This window comes from Rattus norvegicus, chromosome 2, assembly GCF_021556685.1.
Source record: "Rattus norvegicus strain SHRSP/BbbUtx chromosome 2, alternate assembly SHRSP_T2T, whole genome shotgun sequence".
Classification (NCBI taxonomy): domain Eukaryota; kingdom Metazoa; phylum Chordata; class Mammalia; order Rodentia; family Muridae; genus Rattus; species Rattus norvegicus.
In genome coordinates, this window is record NC_141535.1 from 145,213,487 (window position 1) to 145,237,636 (window position 24,150).

Genomic DNA, 24,150 nt, shown 5'->3' on the forward strand with positions numbered 1-24,150 from the left:
AAATACCATTATTCTCATCTTGTATTTACCATCTACTGCTAAGCATGATGCCTACTTTTAAGTGGGATTAATATAACCAATAAGACTCAGAAAGAAACTGTGTTTTAATTTGTAACATGGTGCCAATTGCAGACAGCTTTTTGATTAGGGGTAGGATTTATGTTTACTTCTTCTCATTGTTGGGACCTCCCTCTCAGCCTTGAACCTGGGAAGAGCCTGTATATGTACAGCATAGTTTTAAAATATTTGCACAATAGTATTTACTTCTTGTTTGTGTGCTCTGACAAGAGTCCTACTGAATTGGGCTTTGCTGGCATTGCACGGTTGAGTAAGAACGGTCAGCTGCTCTCATAACGTTGTCTAGTATTGACTCATATTTAGATATGTGGTCATAAAGTTAGCTTTATTAGCCATGTAATTACAAAATCATTATAATATTTCCCCTACAGGTGAGTGTTGCTAAATGGGTGTTACATGTCAGAGAGTTCACTTAAGCCCTTTGACTTAATATTTAGTAGTCAGTATGTAGGATGACACTCCTCATTGCACAGAAGTAAAGAAAGATACATGGGATACATGGGATACAAAACTCTGTGCTTCGGGTTGTTCCTTATTCTCTTTGCTTATTATAGTTATATACCAATGCCTGAAAACATTGAAGAACGCTGGAAAATTCAGTTTCTGGATGCTGGTATGAAAATGTTGTCATTTATGGTAATATATTCTAATATAATATTTTATTAATTTTTTGTGAATTTAACACAATGTTTTAAAACCATTCTTCTGGGGTGCAAGGAGGCCTTGTTACAATTATTTATGAAAATAGTTCAAATTTCATAATATTTCAGAAGTAATTCCAAGTAGACTTTGATTTCCTTTTATGGCATTCTGAATAATCAAAAAACGTAATGCCTTATTTAATGTTTAACATGTTTAATTGAATGTACACAAAGAAAGGGACACATGTTTTCTAAGATACTATTTCTAAACTAAACGGCTATCATATACTGGCCTGAGAATAAAAGAACTGGTGTTGTCTAAAGCAACACTTGAGTGATTTTTGAAAAGTTAAAATGTATTAAATGTTTTTCTAAAAATCTAAGACCTTATACACTCCTAAACTAATGTAATATTATATAATGTCTATTATATTATAGCATTTCTATGTATATTTAATCATTTACTATTTTCTCCTTTGGATAATTCAATTTCCTATTCTCAGAAATTATACACATTCCTTGTGTTTTTGTGAACTCCAAAGAGGTGTCAACTGTCATTCTTAACTGTGTTAGTAACTAATTCACCGATGATGATGATGAAGATGAAGATCATTGCAATTTACACAGTGGAGTATTTATATTAACATAAAAATATACTTTTAGTAACAGGAAAATGTCAATGTGGAAGAACCTTTTCCAATTTCTTAGATCTCTGAAACACATTTGTTTAAGGGAAAGAGCTGGCTTTCCTGTCTGCTTTCACATTAATTATTGGTTTTGCAATATTCCATCTACTGATATCACCCTAGATACTGTTATTATGTTCTTATAAGCAGAGGAGAATTTGAAACAGTAAGTGCATTAGATGACACATCAGAGACCCAAGTAGTTCAAAGGCCACATTTTGACCCATGTGATTGGTGCTGTCTGTCTTTAGGTCCACGCTGCTAGGGTTCAAATTTTATTTTGGTAGTACCTAAATTTAGGTTTATCACAACAATACACCATGTTTCATTTTACAAAAATATATCTCTGTCTGGAAGCCTTATGGATATAGTGACAATGGAAAAATTTATAGAGAAAACAGAAGCAGCTAATATATGATGAGAGAAGACACATCAAGGTTTAGTAGGTGAGGATGAAGCTTCTTAATATGCTACAGAAGAGATAGACAATTTTCCATGAAGAACAACTGTCCTATTTTTGTTTCTGTTTCTTTAATACTATATCCTGACAAAAGCAACTCAACGCAGGAAAAATGTTTTCAGAACTCTTAAAACCTCTAGTCACTCACATCTACAATCAATGTTGTTCTTATGGTGTTGCAAGCCCTTTTAGCTCTTTCAATACTTTCTCTACTCCCTTCAACTGGGGTTTCATTCTCAGTTCAGTGGTTTGCTGCTAGCATTCGCCTCTGTATTGATATGCTCTGGCTGTGACTCTCAGGAGAAATCTATATCCAGTCTCTGTCAGCATGTACTTCTTAGCTTCCTCATTCTTATCAAGATTTGGTCTCTCTCTCTCTCTCTCTCTCTCTCTCTCTCTCTCTCTCTCTCTCTCTCTCTCTTTCTCTCTCTCTCTCTCTCTCTCATCTATCTATATATGGGCAAGATGTGGGGCAGGCTCTGAGTGGCCATTTCTTCAGTCTCTGCTCCAAACTTTGCCTCCATATCCCCTCCTATGGATATATTTGTTCCCCCTTTTAAGAAGGAGTGAAGCATCCACATTTTGATCATTCTTCCTCTTGAGCTTCATGTGGTCTGTGGATGGCATCTTGTGTAATTCAAGCTTTTTGGTTAATATCCACTTATCAGTGAGTGCATACCATGTGTGCTTTTCTGTGATTGGGTTACCTCACTCAGGATGATATTTTCTAGTTCAATCCATTTGCCTTGAATTTCATGAAGTCATTGTTTTGATAGCTGAGTAGGACTCCATTGTGTAAATGTACCATATTTTCTGTATCCATTTCTCTGTTAAAGGGCATCTGGATTTTTTCCAGCTTCTAGCTATTAAAAATAAGGCTGCTATGAAGATAGTGGAGCATGTGTCTTTGCTGTATATTGGAACATCTTTTGGGTATATGCCCAAGAGAGGTATAGCTGGTTGTACCAGTTTGCAATCCCACCAACAATGGAAGAGTGTTCCTCTTTTTCCACATCCTTGCCAGCACCTGCTGTCACCTGAGTTTTGATCTTAGCTATTCTGACTGGTGTGAGGTGGAATAACAGGGTTGTTTTGATCTGCATTTCCTTTGATGACTAAGGATATTGAACATTTCTTTAGGTACTTCTTAGCCATTCGATATTCCTCAGCTGAGAATTCTTTATTTAGCTCCTTACCCCATTTTTAATAAGGTTATTGGTCTCTCTATGTAGTCTAGCTTCTTGAATTCTTTGTATATTTTGGATAATAACCCTCTATTGGATGTAGTATTGGTAAAGTTTTTTTCCTAATCTGTTGGTTGCTGTTTGTCCTAATGACAGTGTCCTTAACCTTACTGAGGCTTTGCAGTTTTATGAGGTCCCATTTTTCGATTTTTGATCTTAGACCATGAGCCATTTGGATGGGGATTGCATTGAGTCTGTAGATTACTTTTGGCAAAAAGGCCGTTTTTACTATATTAATCCTGCCAATCCATGATCATGGGAGGTCTTTCCATTTTCTGAGATCTTCAAATTCTTTCTTCAGAAACTTGAAGTTCTTGACATATAGATCTTTCTCTTGCTTGGTTAAAGTCACACTGAGTTATTTTATATTATTTGGGACAATTGTGAAAGATGTCATTTCCTTAATTTCTTTCTCAGCTTGTTTATCCTTTGAGTAGAGAAAGGTACTGATTTGTTTGAGTTAATCCTATACGCAGACATTTTGCTGAAGTTGTTTTTCACGCTTAGTAGTTCTCTGGGGTAAATTTGGGGTCACTTAAGTATACTATTATATCAATAGTGATATTTTGAATTCTTCCTTTTCAATTTGTATCCCTTTTACCTCCTTCTGTTGCCTTATTGCTCTGACTAGGACATGGAGTACTATATTGAATAAGTAGGGAGATGTGGGCAGCCTTGGAGATTGCTTCAAGTTTCCCTCCTTTTAGTTTGATGTTAGCTACTGGTTTGGTGTATATTGCTTTTACTATGTTTAGATATGGGCCTTGAGTTCCTGATTTTTCCAAGACTTTTATCATGAAAAGGTGTTGAATTTTGCCAAATGCTTTCTCAGCATCTAATGAAATGATCATGTGGTTTTTATCTTTGATTTTGTTTATATCCTCGACTACATTCATGGATTTCTGTATATTGAACCATCCCTGCATTCTTGGGATGAAGCCTACTTTGATCATGACTGATGATTGTTTTGATGTGTTCTTGGTTTTGGTTTGTAAGAATTTTATTGACTATATTTACATTGATATTCATAAGAGAAATTGGTCTGAAGTTCTCTTTCTTTGTTGGGGCTTTATGTGGTTTAGGTATAAGAGTAATTGTGGATTTGTAGAAGGAATTTGGTAGTGTTTTGACTGTTTCTATTTTGTGGAATAGTTTGGACAGTATTGGTATGAGGTCTTCTATGAAGGTCTGATAGAATTCTGCACTAAACTCATCTGGTCCTGGGCTCTTTTTGGTTGGAGGACTTTTAATAACTGCTTCTATTTCTTTAGGAGTTATGGGGTTTTTAGATGGTTTAACTATTCCTGATTTACCTTTGGTACCTGGTATTTGTCACGAAATTGTATATTTCCTTTAGATTTTTTGAGTTTTGTTGAATATAGGCTTTTGTAGTAGGATCTGATGATTTTTTGAATTTCATCAGATTCTGTTGTTATATCTCCCTTTTCATTTCTGATTTGCCTAATTTGGATACATGCTCTGTGACCTCTGGTAAGTCTGGCTAAGGCTTTATCTATCATGTTGATTTTCTCAAAAAACAAACAAACAAAAAGCACAGCTCCTGATTCTTTGTATAGTCCTTTTTGTTTCTACTTGGTTGGCTTCAGCCATGAATTTGAATATTTTGTGCCTTCTACTCCTCTTGTTGTATTTGCTTCTTTCTGTTCTAGTGCTTTTAGGTGTGCTGTCAAGCTGTTGACATATGCTCTCTCCTGTTTCTTTCTGCAGGCATGCAGATTTATGAATTTTTCTATTAGCTTTGTTTTCATTGTTTCCCATAAGTTTGGGTATGTTGTATCTTTCTTTTCATTAAATTCTAAGAAGACTTTAATTTCTTTCTTTCTTTCTTCGTTGACCAAGTTGTCATTGAGTAGAGCATTGTTCAACTTCCATATATATGTGGGCTTTCTGTCATTATTGTTGTTATTGAAGACCAGTCTTAGTGCATGGTGATCTGATAGGATACATGGAATTTTTCTGTCTTCCTGTATCTGTTGAAGCCTGTTTTGTGACTGATTATATGGTCAATATTGGAAAAGGTTCCATGAGGTGCTGAGAAGCAGGTATATCCTTTTGTTTTAGGATGGACTGTTCTATAAATATCTGTTAAATCCATTTGGTTCATAACTTCTGTTAATTTCTGTACGTCTATGTTTAATTTCTGTTTCTGTGATCTGTCCAGTGATGAGAGTCAGGTATTGAAATCTCCCACTATTATTGTGTGAGGTCCAATGTGAGCTTTAGTAAGGTTTCTTTTATGAATGTAGGTGCCCTTACATTTGGAGCATAAATATTTAGGATTGAGGGTTCATCGTGGTGGCTTTTTTTAATGAATATGAAGTGTCCTTTCTTATCTTTTTTGATGACTTTTGGTTGAAAGTCAATTTTATTTGATATTAGAATGGGAACTCTAGCTTGTTTCTTCATACCATTTGCTTGGAAAGTAGTTTTCCTGCCTTTTCCTCTGCAATACTATCTCTCTTTCTTTGTGATGTATGTTTCCTGTATGCAACAAAATGCTGGGTGCTCTTTATCTATCCAGTCTGCTAGTCTATATCTTTTTATTGGGGAATTGAGGCCATTGGTGTTGAGAGATATTAAGCAATAGTGATTGATTTTTGCTTCCTGTTATTTTAGACGTGGAATCATGTTGGTGTGTCTCTCTTCTTTTGGTTTCACTGCAAGATTACTTTCTTGCTTTGTTGGAGTTTTCCATCTATTATCCTTCGTAGGGCTGGATTTGTGGAAAGATATTGTGTAAATTTGGTTTTGTCATGGAATATCTTTTCTACATCTATGTCAATTGGGAGTTTTGCTGTATATAGTACCTTGGGCTGGCATTTGTGCTCTTAGGGCCTGTATGATATCTGCCCAGCATCTTCTGCTTTTCATAGTCTCTGGTGAGAAGTTTGGTGTAATTCTTATAGGTCTTCCTTTATATGTTACTTGACCTTTTCCCCTTACTGCTTTTAATATTCTTTCTTTGTTTTGTGCATTTTGTGTTTTGACTATTAAGTGGTGGGAGGAGTTTCTTTACTGTTCCAATCTATTTGGGATTCTGTAGGCTTCTTGTACATTTATGGACATCTCTTTCTTTAGGTTAAGGAAGTTTTCTTCTATATTTTGTTGAATATATTTACTGACCCTTTAAGTTGGGAGTCTTCGCTCTCTTCTATACCTATTATCCTTAGGTTTGTTCTTCTCATTGTGTCCTGGATTTCCTGAATGTTTTGGGTTAGCAGCTTTTTGCATTTTACCTTATCTTTGATGGTTATGTTGATGTTTTCTATGGTATCTTCTAGCCCTGAGATTCTCTCCTCTATCACTTGTTTTCTGTGGGTGATGCTTGCATCTATGACTTCTGATCTTTTCCGAAGGATTTCTATCACCAGGGTTGTCTCCTTTTGTGTTTTCTTTAGTGTTTCTTTTGCCATTTTAAAATCCTGGATGGTTTTGTTAGACAGAATAATTTGCAAATTCATCTGGAATAACAAAAAACCCAAGATAGCTAAAACTATCATCAACAATAAAAGGAGTTCTGGGGGAATCACTATTCCTGAACTCAAGCAGTATTACAGGGCAAAAGTGATAAAAACTGCATGGTATTGGTACAGAGACAGACAGATAGACCAGTGGAATAGAGTTGCAGACCCAGAAATGAACCCACACACCTATGGTCACTTGATTTTGACAAAGGAGCCAAAACAATCCAATGGAAAAAAGATAGCATTTTCAGCAAATGGTGCTGGTTCAACTGGAACTCAACATGTAGAAAAATGCAGATCGATCCATGCTTATCACCCTGTACAAATATTAAGTCCAAGTGGATCAAGGATCTCCACATCAAACCAGATACACTCAAACTAATAGAAGAAAAAGTGGGGAAGTATCTTGAACACATGGGCACTGGAGAAAATTTTCTGAACAAAACACCAATGGTTTATGCTCTAAGATCAAGAATGGACAAATGGGATCTCATAAAACTGCAAAGCTTCTGTAAGGCAAAGGACATTGTGGTTAGGACAAAACAACAACCAACAGATTGGGGAAAGATCTTTACCAATCATACAACAGATAGAGGGCTTATATCCAAAATATACAAAGAACTCAAGAAGTTAGACTGCAGGGAGACAAATAACCCTATTGAAAAATGGAGTTGAGAGCTAAACAAAGAATTCACAGCTGAGGAATGCTGAATGGCTGAGAAACACCTAAAAAATGTTCAACATCTTTAGTCATAAGGGAAATGCAAATCAAAACAACCCTGAGATTTCATCTCACATCAGTGAGAATGGCTAAGATAAAAAAAAACTCCGGTGACAGCAAATGCTGGTGAAGATGTGGAGAAAGAGGAACTCTCCTCCATTGTTGGTGGGATTGCAGACTGGTACAACCATTCTGGAAATCAGTCTGGAGGTTCCTCCAATAAGGCCACACCTACTCCAGCAAGGCCGCACCTCCTAATAGTGCCACTCCCTGGGTCAAAAATATTCAAATCACTGCATTCCACTTCTTGGCCTCCATAGACTTGATTAAACACATGACTCTATAGGGGCCATACCTAGCCATAGCATAATAAAAATACATTTAGTCCAATTTCCAAAGACCCTATAGTCTATAGTATTCTCAACAATGTTAAAAGTCCAAACTTTTGTCTTTTTTTTAAGATTCATTAAATCAATAAGGAGACCCTAAACATCTCAGGATATACATTACCATTCCAAAGTATCATAGTGAAGAATATTGGACCAAACACGAACAATAACCAGCTGGGACAACTCTAAACTCTGCATCTCTATGTCTAATGTCAAAGCACTTTCTTATTTATTTATTTATTTATTTATTTATTTATTTATTTATTTGAATGTTTTATGTATTTATATTTCAAATGTTATCCCCTTTCTCTCCTCGCCTATCCCCTTCTCCCTGACTCTATGAAGATGTGTCCACTCCCACCCACCTACTCCAACCTCAACACCCTGGCATTCCTCTACACTAGGGCATCGAGACTTCATAGGACCAATGGCTTCTCCTCCCATTGATGCCCTATAAGGCAATCCTCTGCCACATATGCATCTGGAAACATGAGTACCTCGATGTGTACTTTTCTGTTGATGGTTTAGTCCTTGGGAGCTCTAGGGTGTCTGGTTCGTTATTCTTGCTATAGGGTTCCAATTCCTTTCATCTTTGTTGATTGGAATAAACTTCTTTCTCCTGGGCTAGTTCCACTCCCTGTTTGCAGCTTTCCTCAGCAGTATGCCAGAGCTCTAGAATCTCTAAAGTGTTGGGGTCTCCAAGGCAACTTCAACTTTTCAGATCTTATTCCAATGTCTGTGATCTAAACATGATCTTCTGGGCTTCTCACAAGGGCTTGGGTCACTTCTCCAGCTCTGCTTTCTACAGAACTCTAGGCCTGGTTGACTCTACTCCATTGCTGCTGCTGTTCTTCATGATCATCACATGGTACTGGCATCTCCAATACATTGAAGTCTTCCACTGCAACTAGGCTTTACTAATAGCCTCTCAAAGGCTCTTATCATGTTACTAAGCCTTAACTTCTTTGCATGACCCTTTAGGTCCTGGGCTTCAATTGAAAATGAGGCTGCATCATCAACAATGGCCTTCCCTGGCCTCTCACAGTACCAAGCCTCAGCTGCTCTTCATGCCTTCAAAACCATAACCACTTGGGTGATTTTTCACACATTACTGAGACCAGCTGCAGCAAGAGCTATAACCTTAGCTATCTCTGGAACACAGCTTTGTACTCTCAGAAAATAATTCCCAGAAGATTTCACTTTCGTGATGCTGTTCTCTTCTTAATCACCACTGATTTCTTAGCTCTGTTAACAAGCATCGATTGTCTAAGTTGTCTCTTCTATTCTTCACGCTAAAGCCAGAACAACATGGCTTAACCTGCTGCTTGATGGGGCTGGAATATGTGCCTTTGTTCTATTGCATTATTACTAGGTTTCTGTTTTCCAAATCTTTCACTACCTAAGCTTGACTATTCTGTAACTTGTGCTGTTGATTGATCTTGAACTCAGAGATCTGCATGCCACTATCTTTTATCACTATTGCTCTGGCTTAGAGCTTGAGATCAGGGATGATGATTCCTCTAGAAGTTCTTTAATTGTTTTGGTTATCCTAGGATTTTTGTTTTCCCATATGAAGTCGAGAATTGTTCTTCCTATGTCTGTGAGAAATTGTGTTGGAATTTAGATGGGGGTTGAATTGAATCTGTAGATTGCTTTTGGTAAGATGGTTAATTTTAGTGTGTTATCCCTACTGATCCATGAGCATATAATCTTGTCTTCTGATATCTTCTCCAATTTCATTCTTCAGGGACTTGAAGTTCTTTTAATACAGATCTTTTGCTTGGGGCCAGTCCTCGTTATTCTATCTTGTTCTTAGTTCTTCTTGAGGCAGCAGAGGGGTAAGAACATTGGCAGAGGTAAGAATTGGACTTACAAGATATTTAGGGTTGCTGTATAATAATAAAATGTTTATCTATCTAAGTCTAAGTCATTTTGCTACTGTAGCTTATCTGCCTGTGCCCTTCAAGTTCAGAAACTGTAGTCCCTGGCATTTAGCACCTCATTATAATAGCAGGGTACTAAGTCAAGGATTAATTGCTAGAACCTTTTCCTTTTTGTCCAGATGCCTCTTGCTTGTCAGGCTAGGGGGAAATTTGGAGCAATAAATTCTATTGAAACAAGAAAAGAGAATCATGCTCACAGAAGAAAAATATTTTATACAAGCAAATATGAATTAAAGTCACATAAATTCATACCATATTCATGCATACACATTCAAACCAGTTGGCTCCAGCTTTCATACTATGTCATAAATATGTATTTACAAACACATATCCATACTTACTTATGTATATGGAGTAAAATACTAAGCACTAGTGCAGAATGAATTCACTCATTCTGGGTAAAAAATGGGCTCCAATCTTTATTGCATAGAGAGAGTAAAAGCTTCTACTTTTTTATTCCTAAAGGAATTAAACCCAAGTCAGTAAGTAGGAAGCTTTGTACTCTTTAAGACTAAGTCTTCCTTGCTATATAGAAAAGGTCCATTCTGTCCCATGGTAAGGGGAAGTCTGCCAGCTCCTCCTGCTCTCTCTATAGTTTCATTTTTCCTCTTTCCTTCTGCATTCTGCATATTTCTTTCTGCAAAATTGCTTTCTCAACTTTTTTAAGTTGCCTTACAGTTTCTAAGTTATTCCACTCTGCATTCTCCTAATCTTGCTGTCTCCTCCTGCTCTTATATAACAATTCTGTTACACCCAATGTTTTTAGTTCTAAGTTCTTCCTGTGATCAATTCTGTCTAAAAGTTTTCCTTAGTTCTGTCTAAAGAATTCTCCTCAGTTTAATTGTCTCCTCTCTTTGTTCTCAGCACTCACACTTTTTTTTCAGAATACATGATCACATGGTAAAAAGTTCACCACAAATTTACACATAAATTCAAATCATAAAGCAAATAAGAAGTTTACAACAGAGAATATTTACATACATATCCATTAGGAGTAATTATCTGGCTAAACATATATCACCTGTCATCAGCTCTGTAGGTTCATAGAGAGCTAAAAACTCTAACACTTGTGACCATGCTATTAGTGAAGTTTTTTTTTTTTTTTTGGTTCTTTTTTTTTGGAGCTGGGGACCGAACCCAGGGCCTTGCGCTTCCTAAGCAAGCGCTCTACCACTGAGCTAAATCCCCAACCCCATTAGTGAAGTTTTGTACAGATAAACTCAGTCAATATTTCATCTTATGTCCTAGCTCCTATAGTAGGACACTATAGTAGATCACTAGTTTCCTTTTTATGACCTTTGGTTAATGTTTTTACAACCTCGTTGAATATGCTCTAAGTACTAGATTCCTGCTTGTTATCTCTGAAGCATGCATGTTTTGACACTAAAGACTGGCAGAGTTCTCAATGCAGTTTTAACTATCAGAAAAAACTTAATAGCAATATTATTATAAAAGAGTAAACATTTTTAGGAATTCTTATAGGATCTTCATTAAGTATTAAGAAATCATCTATTTGTCTATATAGCATCACTACAAGCCAGTACATCTTGATTGTTCTTCAGAGATCTGCTCAAAGGGGTGGGCTAATGCCTAGTAATTATAAATAATAATAAAAGGAAAAGCATATAAATAGCAGGAATTGTTCCAAAAATAGATTTCTTCTGAGCCTTGCTAGAAGAGCAAATCCAAAGTGGATCCATCTCAGGAAGATCACCTACTAGCTTTTAGCTTCCACTCATTCCTCCTGACAGTCTTCCATTTGCTTGGTTACAGTTACACCAAGATCTTTTATATTATCTGTGGCTATTGTGAAGTGTTGTTTCCCTAATTTCTTTCTCAGCCTATTTATCATTCATATAAAGGAAGGCTACTGATTTGAGTAAATTTTATATTCAGCCACTGCGCTGAAGGTGTTTATTAACTGTAGGAGTTCGTCAGTAAAATTTTTGCTGTTGCTTATGTATATTATCATATCATCCACAAATAGTGATACCTTCACTTCTTCTTTTCCAATTTGTTTTTGATCTCCGTGAATTCTTTCTGTTGTCTAATTGCTCTAGCTAGAACTTCAAGTACTATATTGAATAGATTGGCAAAGATTGGGCAGCCTTGTCTTGTCCTTGATTTTAGTGGGATTGCTTCAAACATCTCTCCATTTAATTTGATATTGGCTGTTGGACCATTTTATTCAATTTCTTCACCTCTTTGATTGTGTTTTCCTATGTTTATTTAAGAGATTTATTTGTTTCCTCATTAAGGCCTTCTACCTGTTTGCCTGTGTCTTCTTTTATTCCTTTACAGGAGTTATTTATATTCCCCTTAAAGACCTTTATCATCTTCATGAAATGGGATTTTAAAACAGAATCTTGCTTTTCAGGTGCGTTGGCGTATCCAGAGCTTATTGTGGTGGGAGAAGTGGGATCTGATGATGGCGAATAGCATCGGTTTCTGTTGCTTAAATGAATGCACACATTAAATGAGGGGAAGGTTCTCAAAAGAAGAGACAATTATGGTTAATAAATATCTGAGAGTGGTATAATATCCTGACTACTAGGGAAATGAAAATTAGAACTGTTTGAAATTTTTATCTCCTATAAATGTAACCCCTCACATCAAGAAAACAAATAACACCAAATGTTGATGAGGATGTGGGGGAAAAAAGAACACTGGCATTGTTAGCAAAATACTATGAGCAGCCACTGTGGAAAGCTCAGTGAGGGTCCCTAGCACAACTAGAACCTCCACATAACCTATACTATTCCTGTGTATAGCCAATGGATTATAAAGTCTTACCACAGAGAAAATCAAACATCTGTGTATACGGATGCACATGGTGATTAGGTGATAATACATAAAGAGCTACTATGAAGCAACAGATATGAAAAGAAAACGTATATGTGTACAATACAATTTAATTTAGCTATGATGCAATATGAAATTAGGAAATTTATCCCAGGGGAGCCTCCATTTTCCTCCTACCTCTCTTCCATTTCCATCAGACTCCTGAACCATACAGGTAAGCTTCCTTTTCCCCACACATCTTCTTGACTCACCATTCTTCACTATCCAATTTCTCCTTACCATGGAAAGGTCCTACTGAGTCACTCACTCCTACTTACTGAAAAGTTGACTGGCATAATCTTTTTCAGGCAATCACAACTGCTTTGAGATCACAAGCACAGCATCATATAATGTCCAGAAGACTGTATTTTTGCAGTCCTCCACAACCTCAGGACATTATTAATCTGCCTCCAATTTAGATGTACACACATATGGCATCTTCACATCACTTATTTGTTTTTACACTACATCTATATATATACATTTGTTGTTACCAAAAAACTTAATGTTTAAATTTTTGTTTTGATAGGCCAAAATGTTTGAAAACTTGGGTCTTATAAAATATGAAGATGTTTTGTCTATATTTATGAGAGTGCTTCTGACAAAACCAGTTTCAGATGAAAACATTACAGTGATTGACACAGACTTCAGTGACATCCCTGTTCGTCTGTATTTACCCAAATGGAAGTCTGAAAGACAGCGACCAGCTGTGATTTACATTCATGGTGGTGCCTTCACCTTAGGAAGCTGCAGTAAGTTGGGATATATATATATATATATATATATATATATATATATATATATATATGAATTGAATAATTTGCATCTCGCTACTTTGAGTTGAGAGCTTTTACTTCTCATGACCTTATTACAGTTTTTACTGCAATGATTTAATTCTTTCCTTGAGCACTTAATAGTAGTCATTATGTTTGTGTTTATATAATGAAGACTATTGTATGCTTTAAAGTGAATTGGTTTCCATTTATAAGTAAAAGGAATTTTGTCATTGCTTTCTGCTCAGGCATTAATCACAAATTTTAACCCTCTTTTTATCTACCTTGTTTGTAATAGTTAGAATTAATGAATAATACATTTTATAAGGAATTGCTAATATAAGAATATAATATTGCTTATTTTAATGACATCTGAAATTATTTGTTTAGAATGTTAACAGAGTTTGTTATAAAATTTTAAGTATAAAAGTATTTATGTAAGTATTCATGTTCATGACAACATAAAAAACTTTTTAAAAAATTTATACCATGAAGTATGTCTAGTTTTAGTTCAAGTCTCATAAGGCAATACACATGCCAAAGTGGACTAGCTCATCAGGCCTTAATACTACTCAAAGGATTACTGACAACTAAGGAATGTTAAAATAATCTGTCCCAGTGAAGAGCGCATTAATTGGCTATCCAATGTCAAATGATCAGTAGTGAATACAAGTAACATTATACAGACTAAGCAGGTTATATTTAGAACCATATGTAGGTATATACATACAATACATACACGTAATAACAATTAATGAAAAATGAACCATGAATTTGAAAGATATTTGAGAGGCTTCAGAAGGAGAAAAGAGAAATTATGTAATTGCATTATAATATCAGATTTTAAAAAAGTTAAAAATGTACAAAATTAGGACTAACAAAGTCTTAGAATGCTAATTATGGCAAAAATCTGAATTTATGAAAATAGAAATTCTGGTTAAGTTCTTCTAACCATAGTTGTAGGGAATGTGCTACTTTTGAGTTTGAGAGTAAAGACATACACTTTTTCCTCTCTTGAGAAATATAAAATTCAAGTAAAGAACATTGAAAACAATGTGTCTATTGCTAATCAAGCATTTTTACTTTGTCCATACTTCCTGCTAATGGGTCATCATGAATACAATATTGCCTGATAAAGTTTCTATCAGTGCTGCTTATCAAAAGCCTCCTTCTCATGAAAATGACCCCAGAAAGAAGCAGTGTGATGCAAGGGGATCTATCTGTAACAGTGGCATCTCTTGAATGGAGCACTACCTTGAAACTGGAGAAATTGTTCTGTTTATCCCAAGGAAGGCTTGCTAAATAAAATAAGAGTCTCCCATTGTGACCAACCAGAGTTTGCCTGAATGCATTGACTACCAAAAAGGGGGTTAATTGTTCTTAAAGTTGTCATCAGTCCATCATGGTTCACATTTCTATAGCATTTCTTAGGTCTACCTGTGTTTCCACTGCTCGACATCCACCAAACACAGTTTTGTTTTTCTCTTTCATTTCAGAGATACGCTCCTATGATTACCTGAACCGATGGACAGCAAACAAGCTTGATGCTGTTGTTGTGGGACTAGAGTAAGAAAACAACAATTTCCATGCTGTGGTGATAGCCTTCCCAGAATAGGCTTGGTTTAGAAAGCAAGTCAACTAAACCTCAAAAAGGGGGGGGGAGTGGGTGATGCTGGATCCTTATTCTGACATTTATATTATTTTTTCTTACCTAGAAAATACAGCCATGACAGTCTTGGGACAGTACTTTATTAGAGCTACTAAGAAGAACAATGTAGGTTAGAATTATTCATGCATTTAGTAACATTAAATGACCAATGTTGGCACCATATAAATATTTCGGGTGTTCTACCAAATAATAATTTTCATATATCATGAAAATTGACCAGACTTTTCTACTACACACCAAGGACAGGAAGGTGCCTATTACTTTAGTATGTATTTGGTATACTCTATATTATGAAACCTTCATTATGAGGGTGAATCTTTCCTGTCAATTCTGTAGTCCAAAATTTCAGCATTTTGGACCTATCTGAATACACTGAAAGAAATTTCTTGGCTGCAAATATAATAGAATTAGGTAAACATACTGGAGGGATCAGTGATGTCCCCATAATCATTCCTTAAAGGAATCAGAATGATTGTATTTTAAGAAATAAATGACATAGGATGATATGACTAAGGACCTGCCTTCCCTTTTGTAATTTCAACCAAACCTACCACTTTATCATTTTATGCAGGCTTTTAAAATGCTGTATTATATCACATTTATTTTAATAAATCTATATTTCTTTAGGTACTTGTACTTATTTATCTTGGCATATGTATTCATATTTTAATGTCTACTTCATTTAGACTGCTATTTTCGAAACATTTAGGCATTATTTGAAATATAAAAGCAAAGATCATCTGAATAAAATTGTTTATATTGGTGTATAAATAACTGAAGAATACTAATGGCTTAAAATTATAAAGAAAGTAATAAGACAGTCCAATTGATATGTATTCCTATATAAACACATACAAACAAACACACACACACAAACACACACACACACACGCACACATGCACACACACACACAACACACACACACAGGATATAAAACACAATGGTAATTTGTTTTTTTAAAAAAAAATGGTATTAGAGATATTTCTTTTTTTTTCCCAGAGCTGAGGACCGAACCCAGGGCTTTGTGCTTGCTAGGCAAGTGCTCTACCACTGAACTAAATCCCCAACCCCTTAGATATATTTCTTTACTTACATTTCAAAGGTTATTCCCCTTCCCGGTTTCCTGTTCATAAGTCCCCATTCCCTCCCCACCCCCTTCCCCATACAGGTTTTCCCCCTATACATTTCCCTTATTGCCCCCCTCCCCATATTCCCCAGCACTGGGGGACCAACCTTGACAGGACCAAGGGCTTCCCCTTCCCCTGATGCCCCAACAAGGCTATTCTCTGCTACATATGCATTTGGAGCCTTGGGTCAGTCCATATATAGACTTTCAGTAGTGGTTTAGTCCCTGGAAGCTCTGGTTGGTGGGCATTGTTTTTATGGGGTTGCAAGCTCCTTCAACTCATTCAATACTCCCTTTAATTCCACCCAAGGGGGTCCTGTTCTCAGTTCAGAGGTTTGCTGCTAAAATTGACCTCTGTATTGGACATATTCTGGATGTCTCCATCAGAAGAGATCTATGTCCGGTCCCTTTCAGCATGAACTTTCTAACTTCATCAATCTTATCTAGTTTTGGTGGCTGTATATATATATATATATATATATATATATATATATATATATATATATATATATATATATATATATACATGCCACATGTGGGTCATGCTCTGAATGACTATTCCATGAGTTGCTGCTCTAAACTCTGCTTCCATATCCCCTCCTATGGATATTTTCCCCCCTTTTAAGAAGGACTGGGAGCATCCGCATTTTGGTCATCCTTCTTCTTGAGCTTCCTGTCGTTTGTGGATTGCATCTTGGGTAATTCAAGCTTTTTGGTTAATATCCACTTATCAATGAGTGTATACCAAGTGTATTTTTCTGTGATTGAGCTACCTCACTCAGGATGATATTTTCTAGTTCATTCCATTTGCCTATAAATTTCATGAAGTCATTGTTTTTGATAGCTGAGTAGTACTCCATTGTGTAGATGTACCACATTTTTTGAATCCATTCCTCTGTTGAAGGGCATCTGGGTTCTTTCCAGCTTCTGGCTATTATAAATAAGGCTGCTACGAATGTAGTGAAACATTTGTCTTTGTTGTATGTTGGAGCATCTTTTGGTTATATGCCCAAGAGAGGTACAGCTGGGTCCTCAGGTAGTGTAATGTCCAATTTTCTGAGGCACCTCCAGACTGAGTTCCAAAGTGGTTGTACCAGTGTTCAATCCCACCAACAATGGAGGAGTGTTCCTCTTTCTCCATATCCTTGTCAGCATCTGCTGTCACCTGAGTTTTTATCTTAGACATTCTGACAGGTGTGAGGTGGAATCTCAGGGTTGTTTTGATTTGCATTTCCCTGATGAGTAAGGATGTTGAACATTTCTTTAGGTGTTTTTTTTTGACAATAGATAAGCCTCGGCTGAGAATGTTTTGTTTAGCTCCATACCCCATTTTTAATAGGGTTATTTGGCTCTCTAGAGTCTAACTTCTTGAATTCTTGGTATATTTTCAATATTAGTCCTCTGTCAGATGTATGATTGGTAAAGATCTTTCCCAATCAGTTGGCTGCCATTTTGTCCTAATGACAGTGTCTTTTGCTTTACAAAAGCTTTGCAGTTTTATGAGGTCCCATTTGTCGATTCTTGATCTTAGAGCATGAGCCATTGGTGTTTTGCTCAGGAAATTTTTCTCAGTGCTCATGTATTCAAGATGCTCCCCACTATTTCTTCTATTAGTTTGAGTGTATCTGGTTTGATGTTGAGGTCCTTGATCCACTTGGACTCAAGCTTTGTACATGGGGAAAAGAATGGATCGATTTGCATTCTTCTGGATTCTGACCTCCAGTTGAACCAGCATCATTTTTAGAAAATGATATCTTTCTTCCATTGGATGGTTTTAGCTCGTTTGTCAAAGATCAAGTGACCATAGTTGTGTGGGTTCATTTCTAAGTCTTCAATTCTGTTCCACTGATCTATCTGCCTGTCTCTGTACCAATACCATACAGTTTTTATGACTATTGGTCTGTAATACTGCTTGAAGTCAGGGATGGTGATTCCCCCAGACGTTCTTTTATTGTTGAGTATAGTTTTCACTATCCTGGGTTTTTGTTATTCGAAATAAATTTGCAAATTGCCCTTTCTACCTCTATAAAGAATTGAGTAGGAATTTTGATGGGGATTGCATTGAATCTGTAGGTTGCTTTTTGGCAAAATGACCATCTTTACTATATTAATCCTGACAATCAATGGGCATAAAAGATCTTTCCATCTTCTGAGATCTTCCTCTTCCTCAATTTCTTTCTTCAGCAACTTGAAGTTCTTGTCATACAGATATTTCACTTGCTTGATTAAAGTCACACCAAGATATTTTATATTATTTGGGACTATAATGAAGGGTGTCATTTCCTTATTTTCTTTTTCAGCCTGTTTATCCTTTGAGTGGAGGAAGGATACTGATTTGTTTGAGATAATATCATACCCCAACACTTTGCTGAAGGTGTTTATCAGGTTAAGTAGTTCTCTGGTGGAACTTTTGGGGTCACAAAAGTACACTATCATGTCATTTGCAAATAGTGATACTTTAATTTCTTCCCTTCAAATTTTTATCCCTTTGACCTCCTTTCGCTCTCTGATTGCTCTGGCTAGGACTTCGAGTAATATACTGAATAAGTAGGGAGAGAATGGGCAGCCTTATCTAGTTTCTGATTTTAGTGGGATTACCTCAAGTTTCTCTCCATTTAGTTTGATGTTAGCTACTAGTTTGCTGTATATTGCTTTTACTATGTTTAGATATGGACCTTGAATACCTGATCTTTCCAGGACTTTTATCATGAAGGGATATTGAATATTGTCAAATGCTTTCTCAGCATCTAATGAAATGACCGTGTGGTTCTTATCTTTGAGTCTGTTTATATAGTGGATTACATGATGGATTTTCGTATATGAAACCATCCCTGCATCCCTGGGATGAAGTCAACTTGATCAAGATGAATGATCTTTTTTATGGGTTCTTGGATTCAGTTTGCAAGAATTTTATTGAGTATTTTTGTGTCAATATTCATAAGGGAAATTGGTCTGAAGTTCTTTTTCTTTGATGGTTCTTTATGTGCTTTTGGTATAAGAGTAATTGTGGTATCATACAAGGAATTTCGTAGTGTTCTGTCTATTTCTATTTTGTGGAATAGTTTGGATAGTATTGGTATGAAGTCTTTTATGATGGTCTCACAGAATTCTGCACTGAACCCATCTGGACCTGGGCTCTTTTTGGTTGGGAGACTTTTAATAACTGCTTGTATTTCTTTAAGATTTATGGGGCTGTTTAGATTGTTTATTTGTTCCTGATTTAACTTTTTTACCTGGTGTAGAAAATAGTCCATTTCCTCCAGATTTTCCAGTTTTGTTGAATATAGGCTTTTGTAGTAGGATCTGATGATGTTTTAATTTCTTCAGATTCTGTTGTTATATCTCCCTTTTCATTTCTGATTTTGTTAATTTGCATACCCTCTCTGGTTAGTCTAGCTAAGGGTTTATCTATCTTGTTGATTTTCTCAAAGAACCAGCTCCTGCTTTTGCTGATTCTTTGTATAGTCCTTTTCGTTTCTACTTGGTTGATTTCAGGTCAGAGTTTGATTATTTCCTGCCTTCTACTCCTCTTGGGTTTATTTATTTCTCTTTGTTCTAGACCTTTAAGGTGTGCTGTCAAGCTGCTGACATACGCTCTCTCCTGTTTCTTTTTGCAGGCTCTTAAAGCTATGAGTTTTCCTCTTAGTACTGCTTTCATTGTACCCTATAAGTTTGAGAATGTTATATCTTCATTTTCATTAAATTCTAAGAAGTCTTTAATTTCTTTCTTTCTTCCTTGACCAAGTCGTCATTGAGTAGAGCATTATTCAACTTCCATATATATGTGGACTTTCTGTCATTATTATTGTTTTTGTAGATCAGTCTTAGTGCATGGTGGTCTGATAGTATGCATGGGATTAATTCTATCTTCCTGTATCTGTTGAAGCCTGTATTGTGACTGATTATATGGTCAATTTTGGAGAAGGTTCCATGAGGTGCTGAGAAGAAGGTATATCCTTTTGTTTTAGGATGGAATATTCTATAAATATCTGCTCCATTTGGTTCATAACTTCTGTTAGTTTCTGTACATCTCTGTTTAATTTCCTTTCCCATGATCTGTCCAGTGATGTGAGTCGGGTGTTGAAATCTCCTACTATTATTGTGTGAGGTGCAATGTGTGCTTTGAGCTTTAGTAAGGTTTCTTTTATGAACATAGGTGCCCTTGCATTTGGGTCATAGATATTTAGGATTGAGAGTTCATCTTGGTTGATTTTTCCTTTGATGAATATGACGTGTCCTTCCTTATCTTTTTTATTTTTTTATTTTTTTATTTATTTTTTTTTTTTTGGAGCTGGGGACCGAACCCAGGGCCTTGCGCTTCCTAGGTAAGCGCTCTACCACTGAGCTAAATCCCCAGCTCCTTATCTTTTTTAATGACTCTTGGTTGAAAGTCAATTTTATTTGATATTAGAATGGGAACTCCAGCCTGTTTCTTCAGGCCATTTGCTTGGACAATTGTTTTTCAGCCATTTACTCTTAGGTAGTGTCTGTCTTTGTCTCTGAGCTGTGTTTCCTGCATGCAGGAATGCTGGGTCCTCTTTACATATCCTGACTGTTAGTCTATGTCTTTTTATTGGGGAATTGAGTCTGTTGATGTTGAGAGATATTAACAAATAGTGATTGTCGCTTCCTGTTATTTTCATTGTTAGAGGTGGAATTATGTTTGTTTGTCTCTCTTTTGGTTTCATTGCAAGGAAATTAAATTGCTTGCTTTCTGTCTGGTGTAGTTTCTCTCCTTGTATTGGAGTTTTCCATCTATTATCCTTTGTTGGGCTGGATTTGTAGAAAGATATTGTGTAAGTTTGGTTTTGTCATGGAATATCTTGGTTTCTCCATCTATGATAATTGAAAGTTTTGTTGGATACAGCAACTTGGGCTAGTATTTGTCTTCTTTTACAGTCTGTATAACATCTGTCCAGGATCTTCTGGCTTTCATAGTCTCTGGTGAGAAGTCTGATGTAATTCTGATAGGTCTGCCTTTATATGTCACTTGACTTTTTTCCCTTACTGCTTTTAATATTCTTTTTTAGTTTTGTGCATTTGTTGTTTTGACTATTATGTGATGTGAGGAATTTCTCTTCTGGTCCAATCTATTTGGAGTTCTGTAGGCTTCTTGTATGTTTATGGGAATCTCTTTCTTTAGGTTAGGGAAGTTTTCTTCTATAATTTTGTTGAATATATTTACTGGCCCCTTAAGTTGGGAGCCTTTACTTTCTTCTATACCTATTATCCTTAGGTTTGATCTTCTCATTGTGTCCTGGATTTCCTGTATGTTTTCGGCTAGTAGCTTTTTGCATTTTACATTATCTTTGTCAGTTTTGTTGATGTTTTCTATGGTATCTTCTGCCCCTGTATTTTTCTATCTCTTGTATTCTCTTAGTGATGATTGTGTCTATGGCTCTTTGTCTCTTCCTTTGGTTTTCTATATCCAGGTATTTCTCCCTTTGTGCTTTCTTTATTGTTTCTATTTCCATTTTCAATTCCTTCACCTGTTTGGTTGTCTTTTCCTGTAATTCTTTCAGTGATTTTTGTGTTTCCTCTCTAAGGGCCTCTACTTGTTTACTTGTGCTTTCCTGCATTTCTCTAAGGGAGTTCTTTATGTCTTCCTTAAAGTCCTCCATCATTATTAAAACATGTGATTTCAAATCAAAATCTTGCTTTTCTGGTGTGTTTGGATATCTAGTATTTTCTTTGGTGGGAGATCTGGGCTCTGATGATGCCAAGTAGTCTTGGTTTCTGTTGCTTAGGTTTCTGCGCTTGCCTCTAGCCATTGGGTTGTCTCTCGTGTTTGATTGTTTTGCTGTTTCTGAGAATGACTTGACCCTGCTGTAGACCTCTGTCTCAGCACTCCCGTAGAACTGTTTTCCTGTTTACTTTCAGCCTTTCCTGAGAACAGGTGCTCTGATTTCAGGTGTGTAGGCACTCCTGTACTGTCTTCCGGCTCTAGGTATGGGCAGGAATCAAAGGGTCCTGCCCCTGATTGCTCATTTAGGTCCTTGCTACCCTTGGGTATAGTTGGCACTATGCAATTCTCTCTTGGGACTGGACTGACTTCTCAGGAGTATCTACATTTCTGAGGTTCCAGCTCTCTCCCCCGTGGCATTTGGGTGCAGGGAGCTGTTTGGCCTGTTCAGTTTGGTCCTAAGTGCAGACCAGAACCGCGGGGACTGGCAGCTCTCTGTTCGTATATCCCTGTGTCCAGAGGCACTGTGCAGTTTCCCCTTGGACCAGGATGTGGACTAAGGTGTGCAGAGGTTGCAGTCTGTCTGCGACCTTGGGATGTCTTGTATTTTTGTCTTAATAATTAACTTACAGTATTTTGGTAGGACCCATTAATATATTTACATACTATTAGGATATACTTCAGTATATAGAAATACTTTAATATTATCATCACATAATTAAGTAATTATTAAATTATTAAGTAATAATATGCTAATATTGATTAAAACTCTCGGGTTTGTCTATGAAATTTTTCATTTTTATAGAATTCTAATTTAAGGAAATTCCTAAATCAAGGTACCTATGTTTAATCTGATTTTACATTTTCCTGGGAACTTCTATAATAATTGTGAATTGTTTTTAAGTTACAAACTTTGCTGAGGGCTTGATGAATCCTACAGACTTTATGAGGGTGAAGGTTCATCTTCTTTCACTAATCCTACTAAAGGACTAGTACCTGAAACTCTTTAAACCAGAATCTGCTTCTTGTTTTAAAACAGAAGCAATTAGTAAGTCCAGGTTTACTGATGAAATTAAAGGTTCAAAGTAAGAACAATACTTTATTAATATATGTGTTGGTGAAGTTGAGAGATATGTATAAGTTTAATCATAATACTTTCTTTTTTTTTTTTTATTATTAACTTGAGTATTTCTTATATACATTTCGAGTGTTATTCCCTTTCCCGGTTTCCGGGCAAACATCCCCCTCCCCCCTCCCCTTCCTTATGGGTGTTCCCCTCCCAACCCTCCCCCCATTGCCGCCCTCCCCCCATAGACTAGTTCACTGGGGGTTCAGTCTTAGCAGGACCCAGGGCTTCCCCTTCCACTGGTGCTCTTACTAGGATATTCATTGCTACCTATGGGGTCAGAGTCCAGGGTCAGTCCATGTATAGTCTTTAGGTAGTGGCTTAGTCCCTGGAAGCTCTGGTTGCTTGGCATTGTTGTACTTTTGGGGTCTCGAGCCCCTTCAAGCTCTTCCAGTTCTTTCTCTGATTCCTTCAATAGGGGACCTATTCTCAGTTCAGTGGTTTGCTGCTGGCATTCGCCTCTATATTTGCTGTATTCTGGCTGTGTCTCTCAGGAGCGATCTACATCCGGCTCCTGTCGGTCTGCACTTCTTTGCTTCATCCATCTTGTCTAATTGGGTGGCTGTATATGTATGGGCCACATGTGGGGCAGGCTCTGAATGGGTGTTCCTTCAGTCTCTGTTTTAATCTTTGCCTCTCCCTTCCCTGCCAAGGGTATTCTTTTTCCTCATTTAAAGAAGGAGTGAAGCATTCACATTTTGATCATCCGTCTTGAGTTTCGTTTGTTCTAGGGATCTAGAATCTCCAGACTGATTTCCAGAATGGTTTTACCAGTCTGCAATCCCACCAACAATGGAGGAGTGTTCCTCTTTCTCCACATCCTCGCCAGCATCTGCTGTCACCTGAGTTTTTGATCTTAGCCAATCGCACTGGTGTGAGGTGAAATCTCAGGGTTGTTTTGATTTGCATTTCCCTTATGACTAAAGATGTTGAACATTTCTTTAGGTGTTTCTCAGCCATTCGGCATTCCTCAGCTGTGAATTCTTTGTTTAGCTCTGAACCCCATTTTTTAATAGGGTTATTTGTTTCCCTGCGGTCTAACTTCTTGAGTTCTTTGTATATTTTGGAAATAAGGCCTCTATCTGTTGTAGGATTGGTAAAGATCTTTTCCCAATCTGTTGGTTGCCGTTTTGTCCTAACCACAGTGTCCTTTGCCTTACAGAAGCTTTGCAGTTTTATGAGATCCCATTTGTCGATTCTTGATCTTAGAGCATAAGCCATTGGTGTTTTGTTCAGGAAATTTTTTCCAGTGCCCATGTGTTCCAGATGCTTCCCTAGTTTTTC

General features: G+C 36.7%; 1 protein-coding gene across 5 annotated transcripts in view; it reads left to right on the forward strand.

Moving 5' to 3' along the window:
- Positions 1-458: 458 nt before the first annotated feature.
- The window catches only part of Aadacl2fm2 (AADACL2 family member 2), a 38,106-nt gene continuing 14,414 nt past the window's right edge, over positions 459-24,150 (forward strand). The window contains exons 1-5 of one of the 5 annotated variants that reach the window (XM_087637428.1): positions 2,804-3,005; positions 9,452-9,560; positions 11,949-12,024; positions 13,018-13,240; positions 14,758-14,827. In XM_087637428.1, the coding sequence (XP_087493554.1) occupies positions 13,024-13,240; positions 14,758-14,827 (287 nt within the window). In that variant the 5' untranslated portion in view covers positions 2,804-3,005; positions 9,452-9,560; positions 11,949-12,024; positions 13,018-13,023. Of the gene's footprint in view, positions 715-2,803; positions 3,006-9,451; positions 9,561-11,948; positions 12,025-13,017; positions 13,241-14,757; positions 14,828-24,150 lie in introns of those variants that run through there. The other 4 variants (XM_087637427.1, XM_087637425.1, XM_087637418.1 and 1 more) reach the window with 4 other exon arrangements.